The sequence below is a fragment of the Canis aureus genome, chromosome 4 (assembly GCF_053574225.1).
Source record: "Canis aureus isolate CA01 chromosome 4, VMU_Caureus_v.1.0, whole genome shotgun sequence".
Classification (NCBI taxonomy): domain Eukaryota; kingdom Metazoa; phylum Chordata; class Mammalia; order Carnivora; family Canidae; genus Canis; species Canis aureus.
The window spans coordinates 26,341,531-26,355,141 of NC_135614.1; the positions used below are offsets into that span (position 1 = coordinate 26,341,531).

At 38.9% G+C, this 13,611-nt stretch overlaps 1 protein-coding gene across 7 annotated transcripts in view; it reads left to right on the top strand.

Moving 5' to 3' along the window:
• The first annotated feature begins 34 nt into the window (after positions 1-34).
• ADK (adenosine kinase) overlaps positions 35-13,611 on the top strand; it is a 505,936-nt gene continuing 492,359 nt past the window's right edge. For 5 of the 7 annotated variants that reach the window (XM_077895077.1, XM_077895086.1, XM_077895079.1 and 2 more), the window contains exon 1: positions 35-158. In XM_077895077.1, the coding sequence (XP_077751203.1) occupies positions 94-158 (65 nt within the window). In that variant the 5' untranslated portion in view covers positions 35-93. The remainder of the gene's footprint in view (positions 159-13,611) is intronic. The other 2 variants (XM_077895089.1, XM_077895085.1) reach the window with 2 other exon arrangements.

The following is a 13,611-nucleotide window of genomic DNA, read 5'->3' on the forward strand; positions in this document are numbered from 1 at the left end:
AGAGAAGGAGGCGGTGATAAGGAGAGGGGGCGGGGCCAGAGAGCCGAGGGGCGGGGCGCACGCCGGGAGCCCGAGTGGGGTGGGCGCGCGAAGATGGCTGCGGCCGACGAGGAGCCGAAGCCCAAAAAGCTGAAGGTAGAGGCGCGCCGAGCGCTGAGGTGAGCGCTACTCGACGTCGGGTGGAGGGTGACGGCGCCTGCCGCTAACCAGGGCCCACGTGGGGTTGCGCGGCTCCGGCGGCGAATGGCGCTCCGGCTGCCGGCGTGGGGCCAACGCGCAGGACGGGCTGCTCGGCGAGCTGCCCGCGAGGCTGTGACCTTCTCGCCCGGCGCCGGCCCGCTTTGGCCGAGTAGCCGCCTGCTCCGGGAGGGCTTCGGCTGCCCTTGGCCAATCAGAGAGCCGGCCTGGGGGAGCCTCGCCGGCAGTGGGCAGGCTGAGGGCGCCACGTGGGAGCTGGTGCGACCCTGGCGGACCGGACCGGTCCGGAGCCGCGTCCGCCGCGGCCACCTCCTGTTCCCTGGGGGGTTACGACGAGGGGGCCCAGCCACTGCCCTCCCTTGGGCCAAAGACAGAATTCCCGGGGATTTTTCGTAAAGTGTCGCGGAAGGGCGCCTTGACCTTCCTTTTTTTGTACCTGCTCTGAAAGTGGACAGCTTTGAAGACCACCTCTGCAGGGACCCAGATACCCCGCCTCCGAGGCTTTGCAGGGGTGGTATTTGGCTGAATAGATAGGGAATGTTGACTTTTCTTGTTTTCTTTGCACTTTTTGGCAACAGTGCTGCTGCCCCCAACACCTGCCTCAGTGTGATTGATGTGGCAGTTTATTTGCAAAAGATAGTTTGCTAAAATGTTCCCTCCTAATAAGTACAAAGTGCAACATGCACAATCCTGGATGATTTTGAAATATTTGTTGGAAGGCATTGACTTTTCTATCTAGAAATAGACATAAATTGATTTAAAACTGTTGGGACCTTCCTTGATAGTACAAAATAAGTCTCATTGCCCCCCCCCCCCCACCCCCAACATCATCCACCTTCACCTCCTGAAATAATGAAGCATTGTGAAAAGAAAAGGTCAGTTAGGGACTTGGTAGTGTTTGCAAGCTATTTTGAATGGATGGTGATCAAATCCCTGGGAGTGCCTTTAATGTATTCCTACTATCCTCAAAGTGTTAGTGTGTGCCTACCTTATGAAAAGAAAATAAACTTGTTTTTCTTCTGACAACTCAGGATGTTCTATTTTTAAGCTTTCAAACCATAGAATAAATAAAGCAGAGGCCTTTTGAATCAGACTTACCTGGATTCAAGGCATGTGCTTTCCCTACTTTGCCCATTATTGGGCTATTTCTTTAAAAGGTATGTCCTTCATACAATTTCCTCTACCAAATTGAGAGACAGATGCAACTTTTCCCTACTACGCACTAAACATAGGGCCCTTCGATTTTTCCTTATGCTAATTCATTTTCAGAGCACTTTCCTGTTTCACAGATGAGGAAATTGAGGTACAAATGAAACAGTTAAGGAAGTGAAATATCAACCCAGAGCATCTGGGTGCAAGTCAATTGGTTGAAGGTGGATACTATAATTATCTTCATTTTACCAAGGAGGAAACAGTCATAGAGACATTAAATTGATCAAGGTCACCTATCTAGTAAGTGAAGGGGTTGGGATTTAATCCAGGTAGTCTGATTCCAGGTCTGTGCTCTTAATTATCATGCTATACTTAACTAACCAATTATCCAAAAATCCTTGTGAACTGTTAAGTCAATTTTTGTTTCTCTACTTTTGCTTTTTTTTTTTAGTGTACATAACTTTTTCTGTTATTGCAATATATAGGCATATCATACTTCTTAAATATATAGACTCTATTGTATATGTCTTTAGTGTTTATTTAAAACTTGTGAAAGTCCTGGGGTACCTGGCTGGTTCAGTCATTAAAGCATGTGACTTTTGATCTCATGGTCATGAGTTCAAACTCCATGTTGGGCAAGGAATTTACTTAACAAACAAAAACATGTTAAAATCTTTTTTTTTTTAATTTTTTAAACTTTTTTTTTTTTTAAGATTTTATTTATTTATTCATAGAAACACACACAGAGAGAGAGGCAGAGACACAGGCAGAGGGAGAAGCAGGCTCCATGCAGGGGCCCCGATGTGGGACTCCATCCTGGGACTCCAGGATCACACCTTGGGCTGCAGGCGGCGCTAAACTGCTGTGCCACCGGGGCTGCCCCAATTTTTTTTTTTTTTTAAGTCTTTAGGCTAAAACTCATTTTATATAATATCTACTTAGTACCACTTGTAGACATGAAGTTAAAATATTCAGACACTTGAGTACTTGAATAAATCTCTTAATTTTGTGTGAAGACCTTTTGGGATTAGCTATTCCTACTTTTATTATATTTGGGTTTAAGGTTGCAGTGTGATAATGTACCAAGTGGTTGGATTGCATGCATTATCTGTGACTGGCTTGACAGTTAAGGGGCTAGCTACCAGTTTTGGTTGACTTTTTTTTTTTTTTTTTTAAAGATTTTATTTATTCATGAGAGACGCAGAGAGAGAGAGAGAGAGAGAGAGACAGACAGGCAGACAGAGACAGAAGCAGGCTCCATGCAGGGAACCCGACACGGGACTCTATCCCTGATCTCCAGGATCATACCCTAGGCTCGCTAAACTGCTGAGCCACTGGGGCTGCCCGTTTTGGTTGACTTTTAAGGGGAAGGGCTTATAAAGCCTAAGCAAAGTTTAATGTGTAGAATGAATCAGCGGGGAAAAACGTATGAGACATGTTTGTAGATGTCAGAGAAAGGACTTAGGACTTCGAGAATTTCAGTTAGCTCTAGGGTAGTAGTTCTCAACCAGGTGAAAATTTGCCTCCAGGGGACACTTTGCAATGTCTGGAGACATTTTTGGTAGGGGAGCACTACTGGCACCTAGTAAGTAGACTTCAAGGATGCTGCTTAACATCCTACAATGCACACGAAACTCCCTACAACAAAGAATTATCTAGCCAAAATTAACAGTAGTGTTGAGATAGAAAAAAAACTGCTCTAAGGGAGAGCATCTGACAAGTCTAGCTTCCCTTTTTCAAATATCCATTATTTTTCTGTTGAATTGCTTTTCAGGTTGTAGCAGTTACTAAAGTTGTGAAGAAATAAGCAGGCTCTAACATATTTTCATGTTGGGTTGGGGAATAGAAGGGGTATTAATTGAATGCCAGACATTATTCTAGGTGCCTTATATATATTAATCTCATTTAATCTTTCCAGCAACCCCATGAGGTAGATAACAATCCTCATGTTACAGATGAGGTATTAGAGCTGAAAGAAGTTGAGAAGCATTTTCAGGAACTGATCCCTAGATAGATATGTTCCATGATGAATACCTACGTTTAGGACCGCTCATTTTCTTTTCTCTCTTGGAAATTTCATACCAGTTCATTTCTTTGGCAGTCTCCTTTAAGAGGATCTTGTTCCTTCGAAAGCTTATTGAACATATGCCAAGTCTGTTTTTTCCAGTCTTTAAATGGCTGCTATTTTAGGTAGGTATAATGCTAAAAATTAAGTGCTAATATGTTGAGAGGTAAGACGTAGGTACCTCCTCCTGGGAAATGAATAAGGTTTGGGAAAATGATACCTGAGCGTTCTAAAGATGACAAGGAGTTAACCAGGTATGAAGTAGGGTGTCTGGCTTTATAGGAAAGCTTGTTTGGAGGTAGATCAGAGAGAGCTGCCTCTGTCGGGGAATTACAGAAGTTTGGTCTGACTGAAGCAGAAAGTAGAGGGCATCCAGGCTTTGTACTGGACATTTATTTACAGGATCACGTGTGTGATTGCTATGTCCTTAAGTTCTAAGAACCTCATTTTAACTATCTGCTGAATATCTCCTGAGTGTCTTGCTGATCCTTCAAAGTCATATATATCAAACTAAGTCCATCTGTTGTCCTGAATCTGCACCTTCTTCCATGGCTCCTGCGTCTGTTAATGGCACTACTAACTTCTCTTTCTCCAAAATTTGGAATCTAGGTATTTGCTTCATTTTCCATTCACATATAGTTATCAAAGTTGGTCTTTTCTTCTTCAGAAATGTCTCATAAATGCCTTTCCTTTTCCATTCTGGCAGCCACAATTCAGGCGTAGACTATATCTTGCTTAGGTTTTGTTGGCTTCCTAACTAGTCTCTCCACCTCCAATGTCAAGTTCTTCCTAATCTTCAAGCATAGCTCTACTTGTTCATCATAGCAAATATTTGTAAGCTCTGAAGTTGATGTTAAGAAGGGTTGAATCCTAAGGCCCACATTATAACTCTATATGACATTAGCAATTAAAGATTGTTTCACGTCACGACTTTTAGTAATGTTAAAAAGAAAAGAAACTGCAGTTTCCCAGTCAGCAAATACTAAGCTTTTCTCAAATTATTGCTTCCAAACCATTTCACTTTCCTGGATTCCTTTTCTTTCCCTGTGTCCTCCCTCACTAAGGACTCTGTGTTTTAAAATTGTATAGGAAACAGGATAAAAAGTCTGTAAGTATCTGAGGTGACTGAGTAACAGTTTTAGTAACCACTTTTTCTAAAACACATTTTTTTTTTCTTTCAGAAAATTCTCTGGAAGATTATTTTTACAAACTGAGTACACTGTTCCAGGAGTGGTCTGTTGTAAGGATAAAATGAGGAAAATATATGCAGACTGGAAAGGTGCAAAGGTGATCATGTGTCCTTAATGTGTTACACAGCGCCTGGTCCTTAGGACCTATTCAGTTAATGCTTGTTGACTGAATTAGTAGCCCAGCATAGAGTGGGAGTGATAACCTTCACTTTTCTAGACCTTTTATGTTTAATAATGCAGCCTAAAATTGAAGTTGGCAGATCTTTTTTGAATGATACCACATGCTGTTCACTTATATTCAGAAATGCAATCTTTTAAGCTTAAGGCTTTGGACTATCAAGGAAAATGGAAAACAAAAGTCTCCTGAGGGGAATTGTAATATCTGCACTATCATGTGTTATCTAAAAGAGCACCAAGCTTGGAGGTCATGTGATCTGGAAGTGGGGTGGCCTATCTCAAACCACCAGAAAAAAGGAAGGGAAAGTTTTGAGCCTGAAAGTAAGCATAACCATCAGGAGATAAATTCACTCAAAATCTAATGGAATTAGTCAGCAATTTAAAAATGACTTTAAGTATTTCAGAGACTCTTAAAAAGGTAAAGTAGTAGCCATTAAAAAACATGTTATGAATAAAAAATTAATAAATATGAAATAAATAGCTAAGTCAAAGAATAAATCGTTATTGAAATTAGGACAAGGGATCCCTGGGTGGCGCAGCGGTTTAGCGCCTGCCTTTGGCCCAGGGCGTGATCCTGGAGACCCGGGATCGAATCCCACGTCGGGCTCCCGGTGCATGGAGCCTGCTTCTCCCTCTGCCTGTGTCTCTGCCTCTCTCTCTCACTGTGTGCCTATCATAAATAAATAAAATAAAAAAAAAATTAAAAAAAAAATGAAATTAGGACAAAAAATAGGTTGATAAAACTTTATGCTAAACATATTTGAAGGGAAAATTAGTGAATTGGAAGATAGTACCAAATAATTCATCCAGATGTAGCACAGAGAAATAAATAGGAATTGAGAGATAGGAATATACCTTAACATCTGAGTGTTCCAAAGAGAGGAACTATTGTGAATGGTGGAGAGGATATATTAGAAGAGATGATGGCTGAGAATTTTTCCAGACTTTTAAGTTCACTGTTCTCAGGTTGAAAGGGCATTCCACTTTGAGGGGGGCACTTGATGGGATGAGCACTGGGTGATATCCTATATGTTGGCAAATTGAACTCCAAAAAAATAAATAAATAAATTAATTAATTAAAAAAAAAGGGTATTCCAGGTACATAGTAACATAAAAGCAAAAATCGACACTAAAATTATAGAGATTTTGATCCTAATTAATATGTATAGAAAGAATCTGAAAATTTAGTTACTTCTACATGGAAAGATTGTAGTTATTTTTGTTTTCTTTATTTTTCTTTTTTTGTATTTTCCAGCTTTTCTGCACTGCACATGTATATTAGGACTCTGGATTTTAAGCTGGAGAAACTTGATGTGCACTAATTATGTATTCTGGGCGAGTGCTGAGTGGCTAAATATCACCATTATGGAATGGAACTCTGGGATACTAAGTAGACCTGGAACTTTATAAAATAAGTAGTACTATGATTTTATTATAGGTTGTAATCTTTTCATCTATATTTCTGAAGTTCCAAAAGCTCTGAAAACTGGAAGTTTTTTAAAAAGGTTGAGATGAGTTAATTTGACAAAATGTGATATGAGACTCTCTGTAGAGTTTATCTGCCTTACACAAATGTGTATGCTTTGTTGTAGAAATGTTAGTCTGTTTGTTAATGGCATTCTGCATGAAACTCTGGGTGGTTTACCAAACATATAGTACAATACAGTGCATTGTCTTCCTGAAAGCTCTAATATTTGGAGTCTCATAAAATTCTGGCCCTAAAAATATATCTTGCCCACGGAAGTCAGCAAAAGGACTGTGGACTTCTATTAAAATTTTTAATTGCTTTTAGAAGTTTTTAGAAACATTCTTATCAGTCAGTTGCTGCATTTTCCCATTCTACACATCTATGATTTTAAATAGATGTTTTTATTTCAAAGATCTCTTTTGTCTAGCCCTACCATAAAACTGGTACTGGATATGTCATCAAGTTATTAGGCTTTTCTTCCTCTCTAATACTGACTGACTAAAGATTTTTCTTCAGCTTCTGGATCTCAAGATTTGAAAGGCTTATTTTACTGAAGTTTAATATACTACTTGGAGAAGATATTTTTGAATATTATTCAAAGGATATTTAAAGTTGTTGCCCTCACTTACATATCTTATTTTTGATGTTTTTGCTTGTACTTGTTTGTACTTGTGGCCTTGTATGATTTGTCTTCATCTAAAAAGCAGTGTAATTAGCTTTCAGCATAAGAACATCTGAACATGTGAGTTTCCATTTGCATTTTGGCTTTCATTGTACGCATGCTGATTTCAATATCTTTTCTCGAATAAGACAGTATGTACAGGAATTTTCCTTTAAGAAATTTTTACCTTCTCAAGTCCCATCAGTTTGGTTACTGTAACAACAGGATCTCACTATTTAGCCACATTTAGTTACTAGTAAATCCTGCTCTTATTTTGCTGTTACCTGTAATTGCAGGATATTTTGCTGTTACCTGTAATTGCAGGATTATAGATAGGAAGGTAACCTATGTGATCATTGATCACTGATCACTCACAAAATCAGGAATGATTAGAAATGATATTGAAGTGATTATTTGGCATTCTAGAGACTGAGGCTGGACTTTAGTGCATCCTTAGTAGAACCATTTCTAAGTCTCTAAGGGACTCAATTTAACTAACATAACTGGTAACCGCAGCCAGATAAGACTCATTCTAGGAGTGCATCCCCTGCCTCCATTGTTCTCGGGTATATTGGATTTATTTCTCATATAGGCCATCTTTTTTTTTTTTTTTAAAGACTTTATTTATTTATTCATGAGATACACAGTGAGAGAGAGAGAGAGGCAGGGACACAGGCAGAGGGAGAAGCAGGCTCCCTGCGGGGAGCCCATTGCGAGACTATCCCAAAACCCTCTGGATCACAACCTGAGCCAAAGGCAGACGCTCAACCGCACAGCCGCCCAGGCTCCCTAGGACATCTTAATATAACAAGAAAGATGGCATTTCTCTGCCCAAAGTCCAAATCTCCTGAGCCCAGTGGAAGAGATTTTCCATGTTCGTGTATCAGTTTTGAAAATACTGCCTGGGTTACATACCCACCATTGAGCCAGTTACTGTATCAGAGGTGGGGATTTTGGGCAGCCTGGGATATATTCTTACTCCTCCTCCTGTGTGTGTTGTGTGTGCCCATGTGGATGTGGGTGTGTGTGTGAGCATGGTGTTTGTATGTATGGGGTAGTAGATAGAGTTCAGAGGGACACGCTTAATCAGTAACTCTACTAGGGCCTTGTAGAGTGAGAGAGGTGCTGTCATTCCTTAAGCATGAGAAAAATCCATAGCATAGAAAAATCCATTTCTATAGCATGTGTAGAAAATATCTGTGAAAACAAACAATCACCCTACTGATAATCTCATTCCTCAAGGTCCGGCCAAAAAAATTCTCCTGATCATCCACTTGGGAACACCTCCTCTGGCTGTTTATACTTTGCATTACTGCTTTGTATACTGTGCATGTTTTGCCTCATTTACTGCTGCTTGAAATCAGGAAGCTAGTTGAATAACTCTTAGTGCCTCATAATTAATTACTTCATTGCAGTATAATAGGCTCTAAACTTTTTTTGAATAAATGAATTCTTAAGTAACTCTTTAAAGATGTTTTATGATTATGTTTGTAGTACTCAGTGTTGCAAAATGGGTTCATGTTATTACCTGAGAACACTTCATGGACCTTTCATTTTTTTTGTGTACAAAATAAATCCAATGCCACAGGACAGTAGAGGGAAGAGATGTACTCCTACTTGCATTTCTGTTCTTTCTGGTGACTGTAGTGAATTTTGACTATAATAATTTCTTGCATTTGTCCATGGGGAAAATTCCTTCAGAAGTAAAAAAAATACTTCTACACAAACAGTAACACTTAAGGCCCTAAGGTCACTGTTTTGTTTACTTTTTCTCTCTCTCTCTCTCTCTCTCTTTTTTTTTAAAGATTTTATTTGTTTATTCATGACAGAGAGAGACCGGGGCAGAGACAAGGGTAGAGGGAGAAGCAGATTCTCCACAAGAAGCCTGATGTGGGACTCCATCCCGGACTCTGAGATCACTCCCTGACCTAAAGGCAGACACTCAACCACTGAGCCATCCAGGCATCCCTTACTTTCTTTTTTAAATATAAAATTACTTATTTGGTGGAGGAATAAATTTTCTGAAAGAATTAACAAAGAAGATCTGAGTCACCTATCAGAATGATTAATGTTTTTCCTTTGGGTTAGCAAGTACCTTAATTAGTGAGACTATTTGCAATGTAATCAGAACTCTAAAAAACATAGAGGGTTAACAATACTATTCTTAGTTTTGTAGCATACTGTGTAAGCGAATGTACTCTGTAACCAATGGATAATACCACAAAATGGTCTTTTAAAGAAATTTGTCTCTGTTGACTCATCCAGGAGGGGTCACTTGAAAACAAAATATAGCAAAAGAATTAAATTCAGATGTCTTAGGTTTTCTCAAATTCCTTTAAGCTTAATAAAGCAAAATGTTTTACTCTGAGTTCTAGAGATGGTCTGAAAAACCATGTAAATTTTTGAGTAAACAAGTTGAAATACAAGAAAATTATTTCCTTTAAAAATAAACAGTTCAAATATGATGTCTTTGAAGTTAACCACATTAGAAATTTGAATGTTTTTTGTTTTATAGGCGTGACTAAGGGAAGTCTTAGATTCCTCCTAAAAATAGAATTTTTCAGAAATTTTCTCCTAAACAGACGAGACCTTAGTTATAATTTTTAGTTCTTAGTTTTGTTGAAGATTAAAGCTGTTATGCTGTAGAAGTGATGCAGGCTTCTACCCTCAGTTATGTCTTTGTTCTCACACACCCAAAATTAATGACTATATTGCATTTTAGCATGGGATAGCACGTTGATTCACATGAAAGTATACTGACAAATTTCTACTTTGTCTTGTTAATTTTACTTAGCACTTTCTTACCCAAATGTATGCATCTGGGTAGTGTACATTTTTTTTTTTAATTTTTATTTATTTATGATAGTCACAGAGAGAGAGAGAGGCAGAATCACAGGCAGAGAGAGAAGCAGGCTCCATGCACCGGGAGCCCGATGTGGGATTCGATCCCGGGTCTCCAGGATCGCGCCCTGGGCCAAAGGCAGGCGCCAAACCGCTGCGCCACCCAGGGATCCCTGGGTAGTGTACATTTAAAATATTAAAACAAAACATAGTTACACTATTTAATTCAGTAAGTAGTACTCAATGTTTAGTATTAAAAATAGTATTTTAGTAAGAAAAAAGGAAAAGATTTGTCTTTCTAGGGTGTGGGTGGGGAATATAGGTTCTTCTCTACATGGTAGGTTTGACTTCATTGGGTCTTCCCTATGTTTGAACATTTTAAGGATACTCTGTAGAGAAATATATAAACTTCAAGATTTATACTCACAGATCCTTAGAATTGGGAAAGATACTAAATTTTCGTGGCTCAGCCTACTACATTAAGCAGGAATCCCTTCTTTAGCACTCCTCTTCCCCTTGTTGTGTACCATTCCTCACCTAGATTCAGCACAAATAGGGGAAGAAGAGTACATTTTCCACTAATGGAAACACATACACACCTGACCTTTGACTTATGTGAAACTTAAATAGACTATATTCCTGAGAAGACTTGCTAATATCCTGTATGTAGATATCAAGTCCAATTCAGAGCTCTTTAAATGATCTGTTAACCAAGATGTTGGATCTTTACACTCATAAAACTGGTCTGTACTTGTAAGCAGGCGCTTCTAGCTTTTCCCTTTGAGAAGCTATTCCCTTTGAGAAGTGTTTCCAAAGACCTCTGGTGGGAGTGAGGGTAGGAACAGGGGTGGGAGGTGATGACAGTGCAAATTCCTTGGTAGGGTGGGCCTTCCTAAAGCTGAGGTTTCCCGCAAATTATGGAGTTGGGGTGTGAAAAGAACAGGTCTCAGCCAAGATGTGCCACTGAAATACTAATATACAATTTCATGTGATTTTTAGGAACCCCCCTTTTTTTTTTTTTTTTAAAGATTTTATTTATTCATGAGAGACCGAGAGAGAGAGAGAGAGAGAGAGAGAGAGAGAGAGGCAGAGACACAGGCAGAGGGAGAAGCAGGCTCTATGCAGGGAGCTTGACGTGATACTTGATCTCGGATCTCCAGGATCAGGCTCTGGGCGGAAGGGGGGCTAAACCGCTGAGCCACTCCTGGGCTGCCCTTTAGGAACCCTTTGAACATGTTTTAGAATCTATATTAGTGCCTGATGAAGTACTTAAAATCAGCCTATTATGTTGTGCAGTTGAGAGAATTGAAGCCCAGAGAGGTTAACTGATATCTACTCAGGTAACACAGCTAGTTACTTAAAGCTATGAAGTATTTGAGTTGAGATTTGATCTCAAGTCATAAAACTTCCCATTGAATTTACCTTCTGGAACAAGAAATGAAGTATCTGTTTTCTTTCAAGTTTTTGGATTGTTTTGAGATAAGAATAACATGGTAAAAATTTTATCAGGTGCTTTCCTTAACATTTTCTTACCGATCCTTTAACCTTTAGCTGAGGAAATAGAGGAGACTCTAAGAAATGAGCTCTCAATTCACACTCAGGACCTAGGACTCATATTTCCTGCTGTTCACATTACACTTATAAAGCTGTAAATCGAGCACTTATCAAAGTGAATTCTGTGTGTGCTAGATAAGCACACTTTTTAAATAAATTCTGTGGCACTGTGTTTAGTAACTTTGTTTAGATTTTTGTCTTTCAAGTTCTCTCATTGACACATATGTAGCCCTTCCCCCCTCCCCCCACTCCTCAACAATACTGTATTCCATTGTGGGATATACTTAATGGTATGCTTTGCAAATGGATTAACCCCTTGAACTTGAATTTGGGGCAGATTTCTAATTAAAAAGCCTTGAGCAAACCAATTTTGCTTATGTTTAAGAGTTAAAATGTTCCAGTTAACAGAACAATTTCTAATATGTTTTAAATTACTTTGGAGATTTTGCACTTTCCTCTGATACTAATAATTTCAATCTTGTCTTTAGCATTATTAATTATAATACTGTGAAATAACTGTTATATTGAAAGTTTAATATGCCCAAGATTACACAGTGAGTGGCAGAGATAGGATTCAAACTTGAATCTTATTAAAGATTTTTCATAATTAGCTATAATATTCAGATATTATATAACCAACAGGAATCAATGGTGATTTGTATGATTAATATTTTTAATCATTAAGCACACCCTTTGCTTCAAAAAGTATTCCTATATTATACATGAAACAAGTACTAGTAATCCTCTAGAAAGCTATTAATGTTTTTAATACTATTAGTAATTTGAAATCCTATGAAAATGTTGTACCAGATCTGAGATGGCGCTGATGAGAAGTTCTCTGGTGTGTACGTGTTTCCATTAGTGGAACTCCTTTTCTTTTTTTTTTTTTTTATTTTGGAACTCCTTTTCAATAAAAATGACCAGTCATGATTAGCCTTGGACCTCATACAAATAATAATAAAGGCTATTATTAAATAGCCTTAAAAAGGCTTTTAAAAGAAGTGAAACATTCAGTTAGTCTACTTTTAAGAATAGGACTACTACATTTCATTAAATTAAAATGTTATTTAAAAACTTCAGTTTCATAATGCTTCATTATCATAGGAAAAAGGAAATAGGGGAAGAGCAAGAGAGATGTGTGAACAGGAAGGGGGAGGTAAAGGGAAGTGATACAAAAGAAAAAGTCTCAATTCCATTTAGTTATTTTTGATTTCTGTGTAACCTCCAACCTCAGACACTTCATCTCTTTAGCTTTTCATTCAGTTCTGAGCTGTGAATGAGAATTCAGGAGAAGCTTCTTGTTATGAACTGGGTGCTGTTAAGGTTTTTGTCTAGCTTTGTGTATGCACCTGTGAAGTAATATAAACTGAAATGCTTTTCAAACTAAATCATGACTCAATTTGGTTGTAGCACAACTGGTATTTTATAAAAGGAAAATAGAATAGAAAATATCAGTGCATTGAATATGGTAAGCATTAGTATTGCTTTGTGAAACATTGTTCAATTAGCTGTAAGTATAGCATACTAGGTTGCAATAAAAAAAAAGTATTTTTCACAGCGAGTTTGGTTTTCTATCCCAAAATGTAGTGGCTTAAAATAACCACTGTATTAGAGTTCATTATTTTGTGGGTCAGGAATTCAGACATGGTTTGGCTGGTTGATTCTTCTCTGTGTGGTACTGACTAGGATCACTCGGAGGTATTTAGCTGACAATAGGTCTGGTCTGGAGTGTTCAGATTGCCCTTACTTGCCTGATGTTTTGTTGAGGATGGCTGGAAAGCGGGGCTCAACCCTGCTTCTCTTCCCCTCCATATAGTTTGTGAACCTCTCCATGTAGTTTCTTCAACCTCTTTGTTGGGCTTCTTACCTGGCAGTTCAGGTAACAAGACAGGAACTGGCAGTCCTTTTAAGGCTAGCCTGGAATCTGTTACAGCATCATTTCATGTACTGTACCCTGTTGGGTAAAGGAGTCCTATGCTAGCCCAAATTCAGGGGGAGGGGACATAGATTCCTGTTTCCAAGAAATTGAGTCCATTTTTAATCTGCTACAGTTATGATAAAATAATTTTGAAGAACATGACTGAATTATATTTCCAAGCTTTTAATTCTGTTATTGCTTCTTAAAAGATGATTACTTTTGATAGTCTCCCCCTCCCCATTGGAAAGTATGTCTGTTTTTGGTTTTAAAGTTCAGAATTTGGGATCCCTGGGTGGCGCAGCGGTTTGGCGCCTGCCTTTGGCCCAGGGCGCAATCCTGGAGACCGGGGATCGAATCCCACATCGGGCTCCCTGGTGCATGGAGCCT